This window comes from Ochotona princeps, chromosome 8 (assembly GCF_030435755.1).
Source record: "Ochotona princeps isolate mOchPri1 chromosome 8, mOchPri1.hap1, whole genome shotgun sequence".
Lineage (NCBI taxonomy): Eukaryota > Metazoa > Chordata > Mammalia > Lagomorpha > Ochotonidae > Ochotona > Ochotona princeps.
In genome coordinates this window covers 21,087,572-21,113,205 of record NC_080839.1, presented here as the reverse complement: position 1 = coordinate 21,113,205, position 25,634 = coordinate 21,087,572, and the positions used below count along the sequence as shown (strand labels likewise).

Sequence of the window (25,634 nt, the reverse complement as noted above, 5' to 3'; positions counted from 1 at the left end):
GGAGGAGAGATAGAGAGGAAGTGGAGCTGCCGGGATTAGAACCAGCGAAGCTTGATACTTTTTAAAGTATGATGACCAAAGTGAACAAAGATGTAGGCTGCTTGGAAGATAGATTTTAAAATGTAAAACAAAATCAAAAAGAAATCTAAAATGGGGGCAAAATGTCAGATAAACAGGAAAAAGAATAGACTGGGAGCATTGTTCTAAATAGTGGAACAAGAAATGATAAGGGGAAACATGAGTCATTTTCTAAAATATTCCACTGATTTAATGATCTACAGCAGAATTAATGGTCTACACTGACATATACGGATTCAGGAATAAGTGGAAGATTCTGAGAGAGGACTGCAAATAATTTCAATGGGGAATTGCATAACCAGCCAAATGACTATGAGAATAGGTTAGAGCTAGAGTCAGGCAAAAATATTTTTCTTTGTTAAAAAGCTACTCCTTAATATGTTCCATCTAAATGAGGAAGTAAACAAATTAAGGCTGTGGACTGGGTATATTGAGGATGGGAAAAAGGCAGGAATTCAAAGATACCAGCAAAGGAAGTCTTCAGGCTGAAGGCCAAATGCACATGGCAGCCCTGGAAAGCAGCAGTTCTAGGACTGGAGGACAGGGCTTTGGGAAGGGCTCCTTGGTCATCAGAAAAAAAAATTATTCACACATCACTTGTTAATATGGAAATTATGGTGCTTTATACAAATTTTACAGAGTTGTTGAAAGTGTATGAAGACCTCAGCCACAGCTCTTTATAAAATTGAGTTTTAAAATGGAGCAATAGTTGACTTCAGTAAATAATAATAATAAGATATAGCAGAAAAAATTTAATGCTCCTCCTTATATCAAAATAAGTCAGCATTGGCAAAGGCCTAAAAACACTGAGGATGGATGTAAAAATAATTGTGCTATAATATTGGAAGGAAGCAACACTGAGGATGCTGAACATTTCGTCTTCATAAAAGGAAGTCATAGAGAACATCTAAAATTGAATATTTATGAGTATAGTATATACTTATGATATGACAATACAGGTGCAGATACCAAGAGAAGCAGTTTTAGGAAATAAAAGTTGTTTCTATGTGTGTGTCTGTTATCAGCAGAGGTGAAAGCAAACTTTTTGATGTAAGTGTTTTGGCATCTTTTAAAGCCACTCACTATATTAGTATCCTATTTTGATAAAAGTGAACCTTAATTAAGGGGGAAGAAATCCTACAAACAGCCTTGGGAATTAACAGCTTCCTGAATTAGAAAGATTCAAGCCAAGTCTCGTTTCTACTCTTGTCTTGGTTTGATTAGGCTTCCTCGGACTTTGGTCAGTATAAAGACAAGTGAGAGGCACAGCAATTCTGTTAATGCTGGTGCTGTTAGCCAGTGTGAGGCAACAAAGCCCCCTGGTCGGGCCCAGCACTGTGGCCTAGCAGCTAAAAAGTCCTCTCCTTGAATGCTCCAGTATCCCATATGGGCGCCGGTTCTAATCCCGGCTGCTCCGCTTCCCATCCAGCTCCCTGCTTGTGGCCTGGGAAAGCAGTCGAGGACGGCCCAAAGCTTTGGGACCCTGCACCCGCATGGGAGACCTGGAGGAGGTTCCTGGTTCCCGGCATTGGATCGGCAAAGCACCGGCCGTTGCGGCTCACTTGGGGAGTGAATCATCAGATGGAAGATCTTCCTCTCTGTCTCTCCTCCTCTCTGTATATCTGACTTTGTAACTAAAAAAAAAAAAAAGCCCCCTGGTTGAGGGGTGGTAGACTCCTCTGAGAAATGTGGCCAGGCTACATTGAAAACGTTTGGGTGCTCTGTGAAAAGATACTGGAGGCTGGAATCTTATCTAGGCTATTCCTGAGATTCCTGTGTTCTGAACCATCTTAGCAGTAGTGTCTCCTAGACTCTTATACCATGTCTGAACTGACCACCACTGATCACATGACAGTAGAAAGTGTAAGAGGAAATATGATGAAAGTAAAAATCAGAGACAGAATGTCATTTGAAGCATCAGAATTAGGTGAAAGCCCAGCTCTCCAAGGATAGATACCAAACCAGGAGGTAGAACTGTCATCAGACTGTGTAGGACATAGCAGTAACAAAGCACAGGAAACGATTGTTGCTTCACAGATTTTTCTAGAACCTAGCAATTCTTTAGGAATGCATGCCCCGGGGTGAGCCTGAGTCAGAAGAGGCTCATAATCTGGTCTGGGACCAAGATTGAAGTGTAGTTTTGGTAAAGATCAATACAGATGTATATGTCCCTTTTGGGTTTCTTATCTCAGGACAAAGCCTACTTGCAATATCTTGAAGACCATTTGCTTTTGAACTTTTAGAGTCCTCTAAGTCAGATTTGATGTTGGGGACTTGCTTGTTGATATAAAAGGAATAAAAGAAGGCAACAGATGTTATTTCTAAATTTTAGTAGTATTATCTACCTTGCAACTAACTATCTTTTCTGGTTTATCTTCTGAAACAATGTTTACTACTTTTCAGATAAAGTGCATTTATTGAGATATTTCAGTGTACCTCATGATAGAATAGTTAATATCAAAACACTTAGAAAGTTCATCTTTCAGTCTTTCTAATAAATACATTGGATGTTAGAAACCACAGCAAAAGATTTATAGATATACATTTTTTGAAATTCTGCTGCTTTTCTTGGAGAAAACTGCTCTGTTAAAAAGGAGCTTTTCAGTTACATTACTTTTCAAAGGGTGGTGCTGCGTGTAGATTTTCTTCCCATTTCTGGTGCCCAAGTAGCTGTTGCGTGTTTGGATAATGAGTTTTTTTAACGGATGTTAATATCTTACTCTTTGCTTGAATGGCTTTCTATCAAAAGATACGAAATTTCTATTACAATAACGAGTTACCAGCATGAGCTAAGTAGACTGTGGACGTTGTTTCTAGAATACTCGATAAGTGGGTGTATCTTCATGTACCACACTGGAATATTCTCTGGTTCTATGAAAACGTCTATGCTTGGTTATAGCAGGATTGTACCTCAGTTGGTTTTGAAGGGAATTTCTATGCACACTGCAAGCTTGTGTGGTCACCAGGTCAGCTCTAACAGGGCAGCAAATATTTTTTGAAGCATGATGCGTAACTTAAGAGTTTTGGAACTTAGTCTTGCCACTCAAGCATTCAGTACTTTGTCTCCAGGAAGGTCATACATCCGAGTTTCAACATTGCCTCACCTCTTGCTATCTTGGTTCAATTTACAACTGATCTTTTGATTTGGATTCTATGCCTTTTTCCTCTCAGGAGTGAATTATTTCTCTGTACCAAGGCTAAGGCACTTGGTGCTTCAATATCTGTAGAGTATTTGTGTCTGATCTTGTTTGTATTACTAACCTATATCCTGCCTCTAGATCATTCAGCCATTAAGTGGATCTTACTTACAATAGACTGATTGAATTGACCCATCAGCTGTCTAACCTGGAAGGTCTGAAACCTGGAAGGCCACCCTCGCAGGTCTGTCCTGTTGTGTGTTACTGGCTGCTTCGACAGCCAAACAGGGGGCATCATAGTACCTACTGCTATTACCAGCTGTTTCTTCTGTTGGCTTTTCCCTCTTCCCCACCCCTTCCTGTCTATTCTATTCTCAGTTAGATCTGGATTATTTCTAATGTATATATGCTTGCTAAAAATGTGTCATCTTTTAGGGGAAAAAGCTTCAAGTAGGGGAAGCTGAGTATACAAAAATTTGTAGTGTGGTTCGGTGCCCTAATATCCCAATGGATTTAACCCATTTCTTCTCTTACTTTAGTTATGACTCTTTTAAGAATGGAAATGGGCATTTTTCTCAGATATTGAAAGAATGGAATAGAATAAATGTTGATTACTTAAGATATTTATGTTCAACACTAGTGCCACTTTGAAGACAATGAGTAAGCTTTCAGTGGGTGGCTTGTCTTTGCAGTACTCCTTCTGGTACCCACGCTCTTGGAAGTGTGCTACCCTTGACTTCCTTCCTTTCCTCTGCTATGAGCATCACAACTAGAAGGGACCCTGAGGTATATCCTCTGTCCAATACTCTGTCTGCGTGTGTTTTCACACTCTGTGCCTGGGCCCAGAAAGTGAGCTGCCTGGCTTTTCGTTCTGTCCAGAATTTGTATTTTCAATACCATGTTGATATATGACTTTCCAATTTATCATATTATGATTCTCATTTTATATTTATTTCACTAAAATAAAAGATCTCAAAATTATTAAAACCCAACTTGCTATTCTAACATAGAATGTCAGATGTCAAAATTATAAGAATGTAATAGAAAGAGCCTGAATGGGCTACTGACTTCAGTGTGACTGTAAGCAAGGATCCATCAGCTGTTGCTTCTCATCATTGACACAAGGTTGAGATCTTTATTCAGAGTGGTTATGCAGATTATGTTTAATTAATTAAGATAAAGCATAGTAAGTACTCAACAAAACTGCTGTCACAAAGTAGGTGTTACTGGAAGTGCTTTCTTTATTGGCAGAAGGGCCAGTTAATGATTATGCACTTATACTTTTCTAATGTTCTAATGTCAAGGACAAATTCATAACATAGACCTTGGTATTGGAGAAGGTCTGAGAGTGACTCCATGAATATTATTGGCTATTATCTCCTTTAGTGCTTATTTGAGTTTCTTAGAAAATCTAATTATGTTTTTGTAGCAAAAGACTATCTACCATCTTTAAAAACATTTTTTAACCATCCTTCTTTACTTTTTAGGTTTTCAAAATTGCTAATGCCTTGGTATGAAATATGTTCCTCAATTTGGCCTGATGCCTTGGAAATGTTCTCCTATTCCTTTCTGTAAAATTTCTATGATCCAAAGATTTACCACAGATAATATGGAGTTCTTTCCCCTGTGCCGCTGGGGGGATACTGTGTTATTCTAGGAAGAAGTAGTAAAGTGCAGTGAGCGAGTGATGAGAGGCCATTGATGTTGCTTATGAAGTTCATGTGAATAAAGTACTCTGGACATTGTTCTATGTGCCAGGTGACCTGTGGGCTGACATCTCTGAGTATAGGGGGATAAGATGGGAGTAATTTGGGTTTAGGCATATGTAACATCTAAAACTTAGCCAGCAAATTTTCAGACATATCCTTTTTTTCTGAAGCTTTTTATACTTGGAAGCCATACTTTTAGTTATTGACAGTAGATTGACATCATCCTGGCAAATAAAAATACTCAAGTGAATTCCTGTGGAATTCCATGTTTAATTCCATATAAATTCTCTCTCTCTCTTCCTTTGTAGATATACATGCATGTATGTGTGCTTATACAGAGAGAGATATAGACACAGATTTAGAATATATACTGTATATAGTATATATATAACCTTATATATATTATATATTATAATGAAATATCTAATTTCCCTATATAAAAAATATAATGGTGTGTACATATATATAGTATAATGGTACACATATATTATACATATATAAACACATATATATAAGTGGTCAAAACAATAGGAATGTATAAAATTCTAGATCACTTATTCAATTTTGAGTTTATAATTATATTTTGAAAAACATTTCCTGGCTATAAAAATAAGTTGGTTTTAAATAGTCTAATTAGGCAATCAGTTGTGTTGCTTATCTGTATTCACAAAAAAGCAAATGGAAAACCGGAAGTGACTACAAATTGCTTAATTAGTCCAATTAAACACCTGCCTAAGACTTTCTTGTTTAGCAAATCCTCCACTTCTCAAAATCACTAGCAAACTGCTAAAAATATAACTGCAAGATGAACATATTTAATTTGAAAAGTTGAACTAGTTCTCACTTTATAAAAAATATATAAAAAATGTGAATTATGCATTGCTTATAGTAAATAGGTAAGATTATGCTGTTAATGTCACTTGGTGTTTTTTCATATATATTCGATTTAGAAGCAAATTATTTAAAAACGTCAGTGAAGTTCATATCTGAAGAAAGTTGTTGGCTGTGTTGAAGAATTTTATAAGATACTCATGAGCAACCTAAATGACCTGGAAAGATTTCAGGAGATTTCTTTTTAAAAATAAATCTGTTTCTACTTTAAAGATTTGGGTGGGGAGACAGAAATCTTCTATCCACTGACTTATTTCCCAAAAAACTACCACAGCCAGAACCGGGTTGGTCAGAACCTGGGAGCCAGGAATTTCTTCTGGGTGTCCCACGTGAATGCAGAAGCCAACAAAGCCTGGGCCACCCTCCACTGCTTTCCCAGGTCATAAGCACAGATTTGGATCAGAACTAGAGCAGCAGGGACACAAAGTGGTGGCAGCATGGAGTACTGGCACCCCAGGTAGAGGATTAGCTTGCCACACCACTGTGCTGGATATATAGGCTTCTGATATTGCTTTCCTAATCCCTCTGAATTTGTTCATAAGGAAATCCACTGTGATTAGTATTCTTTCAATTATTTTAGCTTCTCATTGGTGGTAGTAACATTTCAGGCATTTGTATATAAAACTTTTCATCATTAATCAAACAAGAATCTTATCAGATTATGGAGTGTAACACTTTGAAGCAAACTGGAAATGTATTTTGATTTATAACTGAAAAATAAATTTGAAGATACCTTTGACCGTTGATAGGTTTGCTTGGTAATATGAATTGGCTGTAGGATTACTCTTTTAACCAGTGACTGGTCTAGGTTCAGGTTCAGATATTCTAACCTCAAAGTCAGTATTTTCCCTAGAGATAAAATTACTGTTTGGGACACCCACAGTCCAAACTGGAGTCCTGATTCTACTCTGAGGTTCAGCTTCAGCTTCATTGGATTATATTCACAGCTCCTGGTTTCAGGATGACCCAGCCCTAGTCATTGCCAGAATTTGAAATAAGTCAGTAGATCGAAGAGCTTGCTCTCATTCTCTCGTTCTTGTGTGCCCTCTCTCTTTCTCAGATGTATAGGTGTTCTGACAATGCTGTTTTCTCCATGGTTTCGTTGAATAATTTTGAAGCGTCACTTTTGTTACAGAGCTGTTTAAGCTTCCCAACGTCCTCACATCTCTGCGAGGTACACATCTCAGTGTTATTTTTCAAAATGGCACATTGAGTCTCAGATTCTGTCCTTTCTTACCCAGATATGAAATAGCAGCCTTCTAAGCCTATTTTCTTTCATTGCCCCATTCCAGTTCCTTTAACTGACATTTCACTTTATAATACTGGATGCTTCAGCAACTGATCATGTAGGACCCATTCTGCAATTTGAAAATGCTAGTACTGGTTTTAAAGAGAAATGCTATCCTGATTTAGAAAATGTGTTCCCTAATTTTTTATGAATTGTCCAAATAAAGTTTCACAAGCAGATTCTTGACAAGTGTAATTACAGCCTGCTCATTTTCTCCTTTATTTCATCAACAGTTCTCTAAAGTGCCAATGCCTGTGAAGCTGCTGTTAGGGAACTCAGCTTGATAATGTGGCAGTGCATTCAAGTGGAAGGCTGGATTCTATGTATAAGGAATCTGGCCCTACAGTAAATGTCAGTGTGGACTTTTCTGAAGTCATTGGCATTTTATCAGCAGTTTATGACTTAATGGGAGAATAATGATGTACTCTTACATTTAAAATTAGAAAAATGCTGGAAGATGATGCAATTATTTCTTTGGAAAGCCTTCTAAAAGGGGATATGTCATACATCCTATAATTAAATTATGCAGCCACATCAGTTTTCTTACCATAAAAGCAGTTGAATGTGGCAGTATAAATTTGTGTTGCATATAGAATTAGGCAAATGTGTTGACCATTATCTTATGGGACTACACTGGTATAATCAGGAAAATTAAAACCTGCATTATTTTTCTTCCCAGATTCAGGATTTGTTGCAGACAAATTTCTTGTCCAAGTGAGAGTGAAAATGCTTTTTATTTCCTTGTTCTTAACACATGTGCTTAAACAAGTTAAACATGTTGGGCATATTTGGAGAGCACTTACAATTCTATTAAGACAATAGAAAGATTGCATTATCAATTATGATTTTTTATTCTGTGGAGAAAGTAATCAATAAGAAAAAGGATGAGAATTTGTGGGCATTTTTTCTACTTTTTGTTTTTGAAAGAAATGTATTCTGTGTGTGCTAGTAAGGAAGTGATTCTTTTCATATATCTTAGTAGGTATCCTGTTGAATATACCCAACTAAATCTTCTAAGGATTGTTCCTTTGATAGAAGACTAGAGTCACTACTGATAAATATTAATAAATGCTATTGGTTTGGATGCTTTTCATTTCGGTACAAGGTCCAGCTAAGTTTTTGAATATATATTTGTTAATAATATAAAATTTCTTATCAGTGTCTTCAAATTTACACTTTAAATATTTCATTGTGACCAAAATTTGACAAGTGTGTTTTTGATATATGTCATTTAACGAAATAGTGGAATCAATGTAGTACACATACAGAACAATACGTAGGCTAGTTTCCTGCTGTGCTCCAGAGAGGGAGGGGGGGAAGGGAGGACAGAGTACAGGTAAGGGAACGAGAACACAAGGGAGAGAAACACAGAAATTCAGTGCACTCTACAATGCGAGAAAATGATTCATAATTTTTAATTGTTAATATGAGGTGTACATGCTATACTTCATGCTGGGAGGTTTCTTTTAGTACATTTAGGACATTAAGTGAGAAGAAACAGATTACTAATTCTAAGTACCATAGCTTTTGGGAAGCCTGAAAATTCCACTATCCTCTATTTTGCCGGTGACTTAAGACCAGTAGGATGAGGTAAATCTGTTATATTTGATGTGTTATATTTGAAGAGACGGAGGATGAATGAAATTTTTCTTAATATTTCTTTACTTTGAAATTTGTAACCTTTCCAAATAGTCTTTTCCTAAATTAAATAGGAAAATACTCCCTTCTTCAAGTAAGCAGAGTGGGCACAATATGGAAGAAAAACAGTGGAATCATGTGGCAAGGCTGATTTTGTCAGTGCTTTATTTTTATTTTTTTAATTGAAAATGTTTTCTTCAGGAGTCCTGTTTTATTTTATCATCTTCAATTTATGCCACCCATGGTTGATCTACTTCTGATATCTCAGACTGATTGTGTTCTTCTATAACAGAACTCTGGTTGATAATCCACCCAAAAAATGAGTAATGCATATACAAGTGACAATGTGAGGGGTAGTAGCTTGTACCTAGCCACCAAACATTGATTGCTGCAGGGTTGTAGGTTCAGTTGTAACTCGAGTTTGTATCATTTTAATTAAAAGAAAAAGAATGATTTAAAATGGTTGTTGTGGGGGTTATAAATGGAAGATCAATGACTAGCAAAAACTTAGCAAGAATTTACTGAGTTTGAAAATATTGCTAACAGGAGCATCAGGACTATAAACATTTAACAAGACCTTCTTGTGATCTCAAATGGTAAAAAGCAAGGAGGATAATTAGCCTGTAACTATGTCACTGTAATTTACAATCCGTGGCTGTTTGTCTGTTTAAGAATAACGTAAATATTCAGAGGCTGGCTTTGTCACACACTGGATTAAGCCCATGACTACAACACCTACATTCAATATGGATGATAGTTCATGTCCTGGCTGCTCCATTTCTAATGAAACTCCTTTCTAATGTACCTGACCAAGTAGGAGAAGATGGCCTAACTTCTTGATCCCCTGCCAATAGTGCTGGGAGACTCAGATGGACTTCCAAGCTTCTAGCTTTTTTTTTTCTTGTTGCTGTTGTTTTATTTTTCCATTATTATTATTACTACTATTATTTTATTACATAGTTCCATAGGCTTGGGGATTTCCCTTATCCCATTTCTAAAAACCATCCCCCCCCCACACTGATTTCCCCTACCTTTTTACAATAGTATAGTTCTTCATAAACAGTCACAAGTCCATAACAGCAGACATGGACAGTGGCAGAGTTCAGCATCCTATTATCAAGATATATTTAAAAGATTCATTGGGATTCTATCTTTGATGTGGAAGTAGAGATGTGTACTGAATTGCATCCTCACATCGGGATGTTAATCTCCATTACACAGTTACCATACTTTCTGTTAAATGAAAAGTCATAATGTAAAGTCAGCCACAGAAGGAAAATAGAAATTTACAACACCATGAAATGAAAAGGAAAATCAAGAACCTTCTTGAAGAAAATGATGCTACTGTATGACCCATGGGTCAGTGAAGAATTTAATATGAGGGAAAAATACTGTTTTGAAGAAATGAAAATAAAGACAAAAAAAATCAAAGTTCATGAAAAAGAGTTTTCGCTGATCTTTGTTAGTGAGATGTGTCTCCTGTAGGTAACAGATAGATGGGTTTTGTTTTTGATGCAGTCTGCTAGTCTATGACGTTTGATTGATGAGCTTTAACCATTTACATTCAGGGTTAATATGAATGAGTGGTAGTATGGTCCTGTTATTTTAGCAATGGGTTCTTCCTTGTCTAATTTAGTCTTCTGTTGTTATTTTACTGGGATGCTCTTCACATTTGCCTTTGGTTTGGTGGGTGCTATTTCTTTTCTCTGTCTAGAGAACATTTTGACGTATCCTTTGTGGGGCAGGTCTGGAAGAGACATATTTGAGTTTTTCTTTACTGTAGAAGAATTTTATTTTGTTTTCAGAAACAAAGGAAAACTTTGCTGGGTATGTTATTTTGGGTCAACAGTTTTTTGCTTTCAGAATGTGGAAAATGTCACTTTATTTTCTTCTGGCCCATGGAGTTTCTTGTGAGAGATCAGCTGTGAATTTAATTGGCTTTCCTTTATTTGTCAATTGATTTTTTTCATGTGCACATTTAAGGATCTTTTCCTTATGTTTGATTGAAGAGAACTTGATCAGTATGTGTCGTGGTGAAGATTGCTTTTGGTCAGCCCTGTTGAGAATTCTGTGTCCCTCATGTATTCTGTTTCCCAAATCTTCCACCAAATTAGGGAAATTTTCCTTTATTATTTGATTAAACATTTTTAAACCCAGCTTCTATTTCTGCACCTTCTGGGACTCTGTGACTCTTACATTTGGCCTTTTACTTATATCCCATTGTCCTTGAATATTTTTCTTGCTTTAACTCAGTTCTTCTTCCAGCTTTTTGCTTGTTTCACCATTGTTTCACCAATTCCAAGATTCTTTCTTCTGCCTTCTTCATTGTAGTGTTGAGACTGTTTGCTGAATTTTTAATTTGCTTCACTGCATTTTTCATTTCTAATAATTGTTTGATTTTGCTTCAGTGTTGCTGTTATCTGTGTGACATATTCCTTAAATTCCTCTATGTGCTTCTCGTTGTTGATAAGACGCTTTGTAACCAGTGTTTTGAATCTTTATACTACATGTCCTCGATGTCTTCCTCAGTTAGCTCTGAGATTGGCAAAGGCTTTTGCTCCTTTGCAAAGGAGTCTTCAGTAATATTTACTGTGCCTTTGTCTCTTGTTTTGCTCTTGATCATTGTACTTCTGTTAGCAGACTTTTTTCCTTAGGCCAGGTTTCCAAGCTGTGTCACCCACAATTTTCTTGATTGTGTTTGGTACCCAATACTTTGTTTGCAGTCACTTGTGCCACTCCCTCCAGCAAGTGTCAGACATAAACTCTTGTGTTAGCCTTCCTCCATGGTCTCTATAGCCCCAGCTCCTGGCTCACTTCAGTCCAAGTCTTGTGATCCTGTGCTGTGGCTGCACTGTTGATGTGTAACCTTTATTCCACTTCTGGTTTGAGCAGTTTCCAGGACTAGGGAGACAACAGTTGTTCTAAATAACTAGGTTGTCGGTGGTGCTGTTCTCACTGGAACTTGCTGGCCATTAGGTCTGAGTGCCACACGGACCTATTTTTACCCTTGTGATGCAAAAGTCGGTATTATTTTCCCTGTGAGACCAGTGCAATACACTGAGCTCACTGAGTTTGCTCCCAGCTCAGTGCTTGTTCACCTCCCTGTTATCCCTGCAGTCTTAAAGCCTTTGCCACGCTGTACAAAATGGCACCTGATATGCCATTGGTAGAGTTCGTGATCTGCTGGTCATGAGATCTGGGAGCTACCTGTACCTATTTAGGGTGGAACATGTAGGATGTCACCTTGGTGCAATGCACTGAGCTACAAATGAGTTCAACTCCAAGCTGAGGGCATGCACAGTCCCATTCCACAGCCTTTGCCTCCCTGCGCAAAATGGTGCCTAATGCAGCTCTAGTTGGTGTCTGGCTATGCAATCCACCCTGTTCTTGCATCAGCTGCTTGGGGTATACTGCTCTTTCTCTGCTCCTGGTTGAATCAAACAAAACAGCAGGACTGGAAGTTCTTTTCTTGAGTTCACCTCCTGAGCTCCCAGTGAACTCCCCCTTCCCACGTGACTGCTGATGGCTCTCCAGCTGCCAGTGGAGCTCAGTTTTCTGCTCACTGACTGTGGCTGGAGTATCTGGTCTCTGCAACATGACAGCATTGTCTCAGCTGCTTTCCAGTATCCTTTAGTCTTCAGGTGCCCCTTTGCCCCCAGCCTGTGCTCTCCTATTTCCTAGAATGTGCCCTCTCTGCTTCACCCTGGCTAATGATTCTCCATCTGCTTAAATGTGCCCTTATCCTATTTCACCATCTTGATTTCCTCAAGCTTCTAGCTTTGACCTGGCCCCGTCCTAGCTGTTGTAGTCATGAAAGGAATGAACCCAAATGCCTCTCTATTGTCTCCCCCTCCCTCTATCAATTGACCTTATGAAAACTTTAATATATATAAAATATATAATGTATATATTTATAATTGTATAATTTAAAATAGTATTTCTGTTTATAATGTATATTATATATTCATCAAATATATGTCACACACACACATACACACACATACACACAGAGATATTTGGTTAAAGTTCTCCCTCCTAACATAAATCACAGCTGTTTCTTCTGCAAACCACATGAAAATTCATGAAGTCCACAGGAATATTTTTAAAAATTCATTAGATTAATTTGTTCAGGTATTTATTTTGTATATGTATATATATATGTGTGTGTATATTTATACAAAAATATTTAATGCTAATGTCATATCATACTAAAAGCATTTACTTATTGCCTCAAATTTATATTTAATATTTTCTTTAGTTTCTGTAGGTCTATCTTTTACAAAGAATTATAATTCGCTTTTAAAAAGTTGTAGATTGTGGGAGACAGTGGTGACAGTTACAATAATTGAATTTCTGCACCCCAATTTGCAGAACTTTTCTTATTCCTTCCTTTCCTCTCTATCTCAAACACATATTTTAAAAATACCTGGAAAATGAGGCCTGATAAAATAAAACCATATGACAGCTTACCTTACAATAAAACACATTGCAACAGAGAAAAGAATGGCATTATTGCCATTGTACAGAATGGTATGTCTACTCTTAGGACATTAGATAATGAGCAGTATATTCCAGCCAGGGTCCCAGATTGATTACCAGGTTTTACCATCATTTGTATCTGAAAACAGTGATGCCCGCTCTTTGAATGTTGCTGAGGGTTTCCATGGTAGGTTTTCATTGGGATCACCATTTTCAACCTCACAGAACTGCAATCTCCTTATCTTTTTTCATTTGAGTGATGAGATTGAAGAAATATTTGAGATGTGCCTTGAGAGAAGTTAAGTAACTTTACAGACTGAGGTTAAAAAAGCTACTGAGAGAGCAGTGCTAATTAAGTAGAGTTCTACATTAAGGGCTGATGATAGTAGCAGACTTTTCCTGGTTTAGGGAAAGGAGAGACAAAGATGGATACAGAGCAGCTGACATTCTGGTGTAGTCTGTGAAGCTGTGGCCTGTGATGCCAGTGTCCCAGATAGGTACCAATTCATGTCTCAGTTGCTCCACTTCCAATTCAAATCCCTATTAATGGGTGGGGGAAATCAGAAGATGGACCAAATCCTTAAACCCTTGCACCCAGGTTGGAGACCCAGATCAAGCTCCTGGTTTGGCCCTGTGGTTCATCCACAGCCCTGGCTGTTAGAGCTATCTGTGGAGTGAAACAGCACATGGAATCTCTCTCTCTATCTCATTCTCAATCTTGCTCTCCTTTATCGTGTCCCTCTCTCTCTTCCTTCCTCCTTTTATCTGTGTGTATAAAACTCTGCCTTTCAAATAAATAAAATAATGTTAAAATAAATATTTTTTTAAGAAAGTGGTTACAAAAAGAAATAAGCTTGTTGGCAGATGATGTATATTGCCTTTCAAGCCACGTGTCTTAAGAATGAAAAGATTATTTTTAAAGCGTTAACCAGAAGGTATTTCCAGGGGGGAGTGGATTTGAGTCAATAGTGTTAAATGTGGCAGAGTGTTATGATGAAGTAAAAATAAGTTGACATTGAGAACATATTAATTACCTTAGTGATGCATCAGCTTGGGATGACTCTGCTGCAGGAGATATTTGGATGAAAGTGAAATTTCAGTGGGCTGAAAACTGAATGGGAGAGAAACGAACACTTTAAACATATGCTTCTCTTTAAAAACAATTGGCACTGACTAGCAAAATCTGAACTCACTAGTAAGGATTTAAGAGCCTTTCAAGGATTGTTCCACCACATTTATTTAAACCTACTTCCTATCATATTCACAGGTTGTCCTTAGTTTTAAGTAAGACTAATCTCCTTACTGCCATAGAAAACATCAGGTCCACTTCTACATATTTATGTTTTAATTCCTAGTCTCTGTTGTTGGCATTTGCATTTTCTATTTTTTCTCTGTTGAACAAAAAATTATACTTGCAGATTTATTGAGAGGCAAAGAAAGCATGTGAGTCCTGAATGATTCTTGTCATGAGTAGAAGTTGGAGGTAGAGATGATAAAGAATATAGCTGGTTAGGGTAGTTGAAGGCTTAATATTCTACCAGGTACTAGCAAAGAATAAGCCACTTTTAAGAGCTTGCCAGTCAGCTGTAGTAGGCACCTAAGTTATGATTATCATCTGCTTGCCTGGTGTTCCTTTGGATATAATCTCAGATACCTGCAATTCCCACCGTTGTATTGAAAGAATGGCTGACAGCTTTTTAATGAGAACATGTTCTTGGTACTCTCCTTATTCTAAAAGACCCAGTTGTGGATCCAAGTACATCCTCATATGAACTTGCTACATTCTATGAGAACTGTTCATTTTGACACTTTCCAATTTTTTTTTAAAAAAAGATTTATTTATTTTTCATTGCAAAGTCAGATATGCGGAGAGGAGAGACAAGGGGAAGATCTTCCGTCCAATGTTTCACTCCCCAAGTGAGCCGCAACGGACTGGTGCTTTGCCGATCCGATGCCGGGAACCTGGAACTTCTTCTGGGTCTCCCACGTGGGTGCAGGGTCCCAATGCATTGGGCCTTCCTCGACTGCTTTCCCAGGCCACAAGCAGGGAGCTGGATGGGAAGTGGAGCTGCCGGGGTTAGAACCGGCACCCATATGAGATCCCTGTGCATGCAAGGCGAGGACTTTAGCTGCTAGGCCATGGTGCTGGGCCCGACACTTTCCAATTTTCTTGAGAGGTGGTGAATTCTTCCACAGGGCTGAGTAGTGGTTTTCGTCATTAAAAGCTCTTTAATTTTGGGACCAGCATGTTAACCTATTGGTTAAAAGTCCTTGCCTTGCACACTCCAGGATCCCATATGGGCACTAGTAATAGTCCCAGCTGCTCTACTTCTCTTCTGGTTCCCTGCTTATAGACTGGGAAAGCAGTAGAGGACTGCCCAAAGCCTGGAGACCCCGCACCCATGCAAGAGACCCAGAAGAAGTTCCTGGCTCCTGGCTTCAAATTGACTCAGCTCCGGCTGTTGTGACCACTTGGGGAGTGAACCAGGGGACAGAAGATCTTTCTCTTTGTCTCTCCTTCTCTCTGTAGATCTGACTTTCCAATACAAATAAATAAATCTTTAAAACAAAAACAAAACTCTTTAATTTTGAGTCTTAAGGATCTTTTCATGGGTAAGCAACAAATTCTTTCATCTTTTATTTATTGAATGTCACTGTTACACAAAAACCCTAAAATTTGTCACTTGGTTAGTTAAGAGAATTTTGAAATCTTATTTCTCCCTATTTTACTCTGATCTGACATACAACGCTCTTCTATTTGTTAAGCCTGATATGCTTGATCATGTGCAATGGAGTACTGAAAAGAGAGTAAAATATTGCTTGGCTTTACACTAACTTCAGTAAGTGCATTCATGTAATTAGATATTGAAATAATGCTACAGAGTGAAATAACAAATCAATAGGATAAAAATAGCACATTGAGACAAATGTAAAGAGCCTGCTGTTAAAAGTTAGAACAAGGGGAGACTACTGAGTTCTAAAGTTGTAGAGGTCATACAATGTAGGGCACAGGAATACTTTAATCCTTATTTTCTTTATGCTAAGTAAACTTGAAGTGAGCATGAGGAGGTTAATTTTTTCTACCTGGGGTGAATCTCTAAGTCACATTTTCTTACCCTTAAAATGCAAGTTAGAAATAAAGTAGATGAGCTCTAGCTTTTACAATTTTAGCTGTAAGTATAGGCACAGCTCAAGAACAGTCAAATTGCTTAACATCAAAGTGAAAATGACAGCTTTAAAGTGGAAGAATAGGAAAACTTATAATAGTATAGAATATCACAGATTCTTATAGGAAGATAAGAGAGTGTGCATAACTAGTGGGGGATGTGGTGATGGAACTGTATTAGTTTTCACAGCACGAACTAGACTGAGGATTCCCAAAAGTAGTTTAGCTCTCAAAAGATAAACTCTACATTTCCAACCTACCATTGGATCTAAACCACTTCAGTATTTCCATTGAGACATTTGTTCAACTGGTCCAAATTTCATCACCAAGAGTCATGTGTATGCATATCACAAATAATTCTCTTGTTTATTGGAAGCATATTAATTTTACACAATACAAAAGTGGAAGTGAGTCAAAGAAATTTTTTCTTGGGGCCGTTCCCATGGCCTAGCAGATGAAATTTCCATCTGTGACATTGGCATCTCTTATGGGTTCCTGTTCCACTACTAGCTGCTCCACTTCCAGTCCTGCTCCTTGCTAATTCACCGGGAACACAGCAGAAGATGATCCAAAGGCATGGGCCTCTGTACCCACATGGGAGACTTGGAAGAAGCATTGGAGAGAGGAGGCAGGAAGTTCCAGGCATCCTGGCCCTTGAGGCTGGCATAGAGTTTGGCATTAAGAGAAGCAGCCTTGAAGTCCTAGCCCTTTGACCACCTAGAGATGTGCAGGGTTTTAAGGAGGGAGTAATCCAAGTCAAGTTCAATCTCACTTGAGCTTCCTGGGCAGCAGCCCAGGTGACCAGTTCTTTAGAGGGGGCACTGGAAGCCTGTGTTCCTCGTGTCTTTGATTCCCTCTGTCTTGTGAAGGGCCCTTGGGGTAAAGGGGCCGATCTCTTAGATGCCCCTTCCGCAGTCTATAAGCCCAGATCCATAACACTCAACAGAGCCTGGGTGCCTCTCAGTGGTAGACCAGTTGGCTGAGATGACATGAGGGCACATACAGCCTTTCTCAGGTGGTGGTTGATGGGGCATGTCTGCTCCCAGAGTCCTGAATGGTTCTCAGCACTGTAGGATCTTGGAAGTGGCATACTGCTTTTTCATCCCCAGACAGTGCTACTCGCCTACCCTGTCCTCAGCTTAGGTCTCTGACCCCAACATCTCTACCATCTGCCTCACTCCCAGGACCACAGGCTCAGACTGTGGAGCACCAGGGGCCCCAGAATAACACTACAGAGCAAGGAGTGTTCTATTGCTTTGATGCCTTCAATTCCTGGCAGTAGAAGGAGGCATGCATCTGCCAGGGGCTGAGTGCCTGCAACTCAGGCCATGTTAGCAACGAAAATTCAAAATTATATGCTTTCCCTACCTCCTGGGAAAAGCAAGGTCCTTTCTGGCCAGCGTTGTTTATACGAAACGAAACCCTCCTGTTGTTGGTGCTCATTCCTGCTGGAATGGCGAATAAAAGCTTAAACAACAACAACAACAACAACAGCTCCTGGCTTCTGGCTTCAGCATGGCCCAGTCTTGGCTATTGTAGCTGTTTGAGGACTGAACCAGGGAATGGAAAATCTCTTTCTGTCTTGTCTTTTCTCTCAGAAACTTTGCCTTTCAAATAAAAAAAAATCTTAAAAGATTTCTTCCTGATTTACTATGCAAATACCTGCAATGCTAATCCTGGAATAAATTGAGCAAAAATTTCATCTTTACAGTCTTCTCATTTAAGAATGTAATGCATCTCCATGATGTCATTATTATGTTCTTTACTAAAATGTTATATGCTCCAAATAGATCTAAATTTTATGTTCTAGTTATCTCTGATAATATCAACTTGTAATTGCCATTATTGGGATATTTAAAAGCTGTATCTCTCATGTATTACTACTGTTAGATTTCTCATTATTTATCTGCCATTTCTTCAACATGCTTTTTTGCCATTAGAAGGATTCTAAATGTCTTCTTTGCATTTTCTTGAGACTCATATTTATTCACCATTAATGCTGACATTGTTTTATGTCTACCTTTTATTACTTGGTTTCTTTTTTATATAACTTATTAGCTTCACCCTCACAGGGTAGCAAGTGAAGCTTCATCTATTTCTTTATTTTAAAATGATTAAGAAATGAACCTCTATAGTAATCCATCACTTTCTTCCTACTTTATTTTCTTCCATCAATGAGTAAATTTGAAATTTTACTAACAGAGGATTCAATTCATTTGATTCTTTGGGAAGTAATCATATTTTCTTAGTAACTTCCTGGCACTATTCCATATTTTCTCCATAACTGTAGGCTTTTTATGAACATGGTGTAAATTGTGCTTATTACAGTATGTGAAAAGACTTGAAATTTGTTTACCTCAATGGAAAAGAAATCCATATTATAGATATTAACCTGTTTTGTTAGTTTCACTGTCAGCTTTGCTTCTTAACACTTTTAGTACACCTAACCTGAATAATCCTTCTAATTTGAGAAGTGAAAAAATTAAATTCAGAATTCCTAAAAGTGGTGCATATATTGAAGATCAGTCAGAATCAAAATAAAAATAGGAGATGATATCTTTTAATTTAAAAGAGTTTAGCCTAAAATGAGATTTTACAAACAGTTCCTGCATTTGCTCAGGGGACTTGAGTGTTTGTATCTAAGTTTTGAATATTGTAGAGCTGTAGTTTCTGCAAGAGTAGGATTCTAATGTGTAAGAGTAAATCCTCCATGAGGAGAAAACTTTTACACCTCAGAAAAGCAACTGTCTGTGACTGCTGTTTTCTAATGCTTGCCATATTGTGGGTGGCATTGAAAAGATTGAGATAAAGAGAGAGCTATTTGAAATTGTTTGTCCTTCAACTTCCTGGGGCCTGAGAATGAAGTAGGCCAAGTGTGAAGCAGATGTGAGGCTTCTTCTCAAGTTTCTGCACTCTTTTCTCCAGGATCACTCTTGGAGCCTTATTGGATACATGTGAACTCCCTAGCTTTGAACTGGCCAACTGCCTGGTCAAGGTGGTGATAAACCTATGAAAGACCTGTGTTTTGGTGGGATCTGTCAGGGGAGCCTTTGAAGCTGATTGATAATCAGAGGATAAGGGAAAAAGTCAACCAGCTCTAACCCGAGCGTCTGGCACCATTAGAATAAACAATGAAAGTGTTAATTATGTTTCTGTGTCTCTGTAATCTCTTTCGCTCGCTAGGAGGCCTTAAGTCATACAGGCTGTGGCTTTAAGGTTTAAAAACCCTTGGATTTTGTAGACTAGCATAGCAGATTCTCCACATTTCACTTGTGCCTGCTGTCCCAGCCGAAAAAAAAGCCTCTAAACTTTAGCATCTTTGTGTTTAGTTGTGGTCTCTGCTCAATCTGGTAACAAGATAACAGTACATTTGTCCTGTCTACACATTGGATAGTCTCTTCACTAGGATCTAACATCCTTATTTTTTTAGTGGTTTTACTTTTTTTGTCTATTATATGTACTTCTTTTTTTATTGAGTCTTTAATTCACTGTGTCTGATTCTTTATCAGTGAGCTGGATGTGACAGCTGTCAACACTGCATGAATCACTGCTTCAATATTGGTTCTACCTGTATCCCTCATCTGAGTGCACATTTACTTAGCACCTTTTTTTCTGTCAGTGTAATCTCTTTTCCCTATGAACTGCATGGATTTTAATTGAGACTTTGTCTAATCCCTCTGCTTGTTCTGAGATTTAGAATAAACATCAGAAGCTACAGTATTTGAGATTTCCTGTGGACTTTCTCGATAACCTCCAAGAAAGTCTCCAGTCTGCTAACCAAGATAAATATCAGTAGAAATAAACCACAAAACTTGTGGTTTTATAAAGCTGATAAAAAATTTGGCGATAAACATGACTGTCAGCGTTGGCCGAACAGATTATGGGCCAGTTGCATTTATTTGCTTTCCAAGCCTGCACTGGTAGAAAATAGAGCTTCAGAAACCTATAGAAAATAAGAAATTGCTTGAAAGATATTAAAAACTTTGATAGCAAATTAAATCATTAAAAATACTGTGCTACAGACCAGGCTGAATCAGTTCATGTCATCCACTGGCAAATCCGATCACCAGAAAAGAGTGTGGGATGAGCTGGGTTTGGTCGCGACAAAACCAGTACACATTATGGAATGCCAGGGCATGGTTGCCTGTACTGGATGTGAATGCAGCATCCAACCAGCACACGTGAGATCCAGGAAGGAGGGGCAAAACTGGCGGGGGGATTAAGGGGCTGGTCCCCTCGCCGGACAGCTACTCCCACTGGAGAGCGTGGGCTGGGATAGAGACAGATCAGACTAAGCAAGGCTACAACACCTGTACGCTGCAGGTGGACTAGATCAGGGAAAAGCCAGGCTGGGCTGATTATCCCTATGGGTGCAAGCAGAAATTAGAGTGGGTGAGGGATGTTTGGGCATAGCCGCAGCATCAGCTGGCAGAAGCTGGCACTGGGGACTAATTCTGTCAAGTCAAATCACAGAACCACCTAAAGAGTGCATAAACCGGGACTGAGAGAGACCTGGGAGTGAAAAAGTGGGTTCCCCCTTCTTGAGTCACTGTTCCCGTGAGAGGGCATGAAAACTAGGACGGGGGCTGGGATGGCTAGATAGAGAGGCACTCAACAACATCCGTGAGAGCTGGATGGTTGAGTTGGTTAGATAGAACTAAGCTTTAATACCCATTGACAAGTACAAGAGCCAAATAGGATGGGGGACAGACTGGTCTTCTGCTACACATACTGGCAAACCAGGGTAGGGGGCGGGCCTGGTGGGGGTTATTGTGGGTCGCCCCGACTAGGCTGCAGCTCCCACTGGTTGATGTAAGGGCCGAACCAGACTGGACTGCAACACCCATTGGTTCCAGTGCAACTCGGGATTGAAAACAGAACCAACCCAGCAATTGCAACCACCAGCTGATCGGGATGATGGACTGTGCCGGGCCCTGTGCTTGCTAGAACATACAAGAAACTAGTCTGGGAATACCTCAAAGTTTCTTTGGAGATCTCCCCAGTCGAACTGCTGGACTCAGAACTCTAACCAAGAAAAGACAGAAGACAGAACAGGTCAATCATTCATCTCAGCTATATGTTGGCAGCGAAATATTGGGCAAACGGAGACTTTATGATGGACCATATCAATCAGTGGACGACCTCATTGAGCGAAACTGGCAGCGATTCATAACTGGAGAACTATTAAAACCACTTGAGCAAATATCTCAGAGCATGCCCCACATCCGGGACTTGGGGTGGGCGGGAAACCGGGCGGGGCTTCTCCCTCAATATCCCCCTTTACCTCAGATACATGATGGAAACAATATGGACATAATAGCATTACCCACTTCCCTATCCCCCTGAACCTTTTTTTTTAACCATAATTAAATATGTAAGGATTGTCAACAACAATACAATAAAATAGATTAAAGAAAAAAATACCGTGCTACAAGAAGTTCTGTAAATGATACATATGTCTAAATTATGGTACTTAGAAAAGAAGTGATAATAAATGCAATTTTGAATTTGGGAATTTCAGCTGGTTAATTAAATGTTGAACCTAAATCATTTTATCTCCCCACATCAAATTTATATTTTCTGTAAAAAATATAATCAGAAATAGCAAAAAGTTATACTCAGACTTCCAGGACTCTTGACTGAGTATTGGTTCTCTTAATTTGATGCCTGAATAACAGTTCTGTTTTTTTTCTTCTGTTTTCTTGCCTCATTGAGATTGTTGACATCAGTGAGCACTTTTATTGTCAGTGTGTAAGAATACAACCTCCAGTGAAGTGGGAACTTGGGACAGGTGGCAAGTCTACTGTGTGCTTTTCTTCCTAAATGAAACAAGGGACAGATGTTGATAGTATTCCACCCTTTCCGTGGTGAAGTTGTGTGGTAAAGATTTATGATTTATCATGTGATTTAGTAAACATGCCATATTTGGGAATTGTGTGATGATAGTATTATATCTCTCGTTAAGCTTGCACTGATTTTACAGTTTGGGGTTTCTACTTTGTGTATTTTTTTTTTTTGCACTTAAGGTGACAACACTTGTCAACACAAGCAACAAAGGCCCATCTGGTAAAAAGAAAGGGAGGTCAAAGAAAGCCCATGTCCTGGCTGCATCTGTGGAGCAAGCCACCCAGAATTTCCTGGAGAAGGGTGAGCAGATCGCCAAGGAGAGTCAAGATCTCAAAGAAGAGTTGGTGGCTGCTGTGGAGGATGTACGCAAGCAAGGTAGGCAGAATAATGTCCATCAAAATAGGGGCATGCTGATGTGCCAATGCTGGGCTTTTCAAAATGTTTAATCACAGGGTAGTCTTTGCTATAAACTTGTAATTTTTAAGGTTTCCTGACTTTAGGTGGAGGTTTTTTGTTTTGGTGATATAGCATAGATACATAGACTGTCTGCTGTTCTTCAAGTTGTTTTCCATGAGTAGACTGAAATATATTCTTGTGTGTAACTTAAGCCTTAGGGACACTGGGATATGAAGATGTCATGGTTACAAAGTCTGAATACATAGAATTTTCATGGCAAGAAAATTGCTTTTGCTTGATGTGATCCCCAGATTTGTATTTTCCATTCACAACTTTCCCCACAGATTTAGTTACCAATTATTATATGTGTTAAGCACTTAGAAAATTTTTATTTGTAGCACAAGAGACGTAAAAAGTTATTATCTTAAAAGTTTTATAGAATCTACTTAAGTAGTGATGAGTATATTTGAGTTGCTCAAAAAGTAATCTCCAGAAATTTCTGGTTTTGAAATTGGGTAACTACCTATACCCAAAGCTCTCTCTGCGAATCCCCAGGCATCCATCATTCTGCTTTTGATCCCATGACTTTGACTACTGTGGATACTTCATGTAAGTGCAATCATACCATCTTTTTGTGATTGGCTTACTTAACTTAGCATAGACTCCTGAAGGTTAACACATATCTTAGCTTGTGCCAGAGTTTGTTTTCAGGACTCAATAGTGTTCTACCACTGTGTAGCTACACTGTGTGCATTCCTTAATCCATAGACATTTAGGCTGCTTATCTTTGGGGACTTTTGTGAGTTACTGTATGAATATTGGTGTACAGATAGATACCTTCTTGATACTCTGTTTTTAGTTAATTGGGGGATATTATTGGATCACATAGTAACTACATATGAATATATAATACTTACATATACTTTTTCGAGGAATCCACATACTGTTTTCCAGAGGCACCATGTGATATGACTCTCCCAGTGATCGTGCATGAGGGCAGGTTTCCCTATACGCTTACCAGTACATGTTTTTCTTGTTTTTTTGCTTTTGATGTTAGACATCTTAGTGAATGTAAGGAGACATCTCATTGTGGATTTGAAATTTTTAAATATGGTGAAAGTGTTTTAATAATCTTTTAATTTCAGACTAATTTTAAATTTACAAAATCAAAGGGGTAGTGTTGTAAAGAGTTCCTTATACTCCATACCATATGGCACCTATTGAGTTACTACATTGACATTTTTGTCACAATCTATAAACTACACCTAACTTCCCCTAATTTTTTCAATCCAAAGTCCTTCTATCACTCTTACCACTTACATCCAGTATTCAACATTTTGTATTCATATTTTTTTTTTATGTTTCTCACATCTGAGGAATACATGTAGTATTTGTTTTTATATGTCTGGCTTAATTATTTTAACATGATGACCTGTAGTTTCATGTATTTTGCCCCAAATGACAAGAAAATATTCTCTTTATAGCTGAAAGGGACCCAAACACTTGGGTCATCTTCCACTGCTGTCCCACGCACGTTAGCAGTGAGCTGAATTGCAAGTGCAGCATCTGGGGCTTGAATCAGTACTCACGTGATTCTGGTGTTGCAGGTGGTGACTCAAATCACTTACTCCATAATGCCAATCCCTTAACATAAAAGATAGTGTTTGCAAGGGGTTTTTTGTTTATGTGAATGGAATATAACCCAGTTATTTCTCTCCCTCTGGTTCTAGGTGAGCCTAAAAATTTAATTTTTGAGTGATTTCTTTACTTTTAATTAAGATCACTGATGTCCTTCAGGGCCACTTTCTCCTCCCTATTTTCCCTTCCTACCTCTTCCTCCTGTGTTATCACGGTAGTGTAGTCCCTTACTAACAGCAGTTACAAGCTTGACTTTCTGCTATTTAAGTGTGTTATGGCCTGATAGGTAGAGGCGGAGGTAGAAAATCCAGTATCATGATATAAAGGTAGATGGAAGTGTCTCATTTGCAGCCCTACTTTTATTTAGGAGACACATTCTTCAATGTGTTTTTACTTCCCAGTATGCTAGTGTCCATTATACAGTCCATGTGTGAGAACATATGTATATATACTTGACCACCTATACATGTTTATTTTGTACTTTTCTTGAAGGCTGCATTATATCAGAGCGAATATATCTTTGTCCTTTTGAAACTGGCTTATTGCATAAGCATAATGTTCTCCAATTGAATCATTCTGTTATTTTAAGCTTCCTCTGTGTTCATCAGTGATAATGTCTACCTGTCACCTGTGTAAAGTTTAACTGTGCACATGTCTGTTTCTTTGAAGCATCAGCTTCAAGGAAACAGCAGTAGTATGCAAAACACCAAATGTGTTACTGATAAAAGCTTTCAAGTTTGTTTCTTCTGTTGCTTTCTGTGTCTAGTTCCACTTGTACGTTCCACATGTTGTTCTCCATGGGCAGTGCCTCACCTCACTGATCAGAAAGTCTTCAGTTCTTGTTCCAATTGTCTGTCCTCAAGCTGTCTTATCTTGCTTCCTCCCCTTCTGGGGCCCAGCTATTTGTTTTGGGATCCTTTAAGCCTTACTTATTTTGCTTAAGATTTTATTCAAAATTTTATTTTTTGTTAAAAAATGAGAGCCTGCCTTGATTTTCAAAGAGAGGTGGGAAAAGGAGCTTGAGAGAAAATAAATGTGGAATAGGAAAGGGCTGTTTATTTATTGAAGATGTCAAGCCTCAAGATTGTTGCTTTTCTGAATCTCAATTCTCATAGAAAGATAGACAGGAATAAAGAAATAAACAAAAAGAGAGTTCATCCACTCACAGATTATCTCCCCAAATGCCCTAAACTGCCAGGGCTGGACCAGGCCACAACCAGGGGCACAGAACTCCATCATGCAGGTGTCTCATATGGATGACAGGACGCAGGTCCCGAAGATCTCACCTGCTCTCTCATCAGGTGCACATTAACAGGAAGCGTAATCAGAAGTAGAGGAGTTATGGTTAGAAGCAGACATGGGAAGTT

At 38.5% G+C, this 25,634-nt stretch overlaps 1 protein-coding gene across 2 annotated transcripts in view; it reads left to right on the top strand.

Moving 5' to 3' along the window:
- CTNNA2 (catenin alpha 2) overlaps nt 1-25,634 on the top strand; it is a 1,134,503-nt gene that overhangs the window by 208,466 nt on the left and 900,403 nt on the right. For both annotated transcript variants that reach the window (XM_004590715.2, XM_004590714.4), the window contains exon 3: nt 22,413-22,608. In XM_004590715.2, coding sequence (XP_004590772.1) covers nt 22,413-22,608 — 196 coding nt within the window. The remainder of the gene's footprint in view (nt 1-22,412; nt 22,609-25,634) is intronic.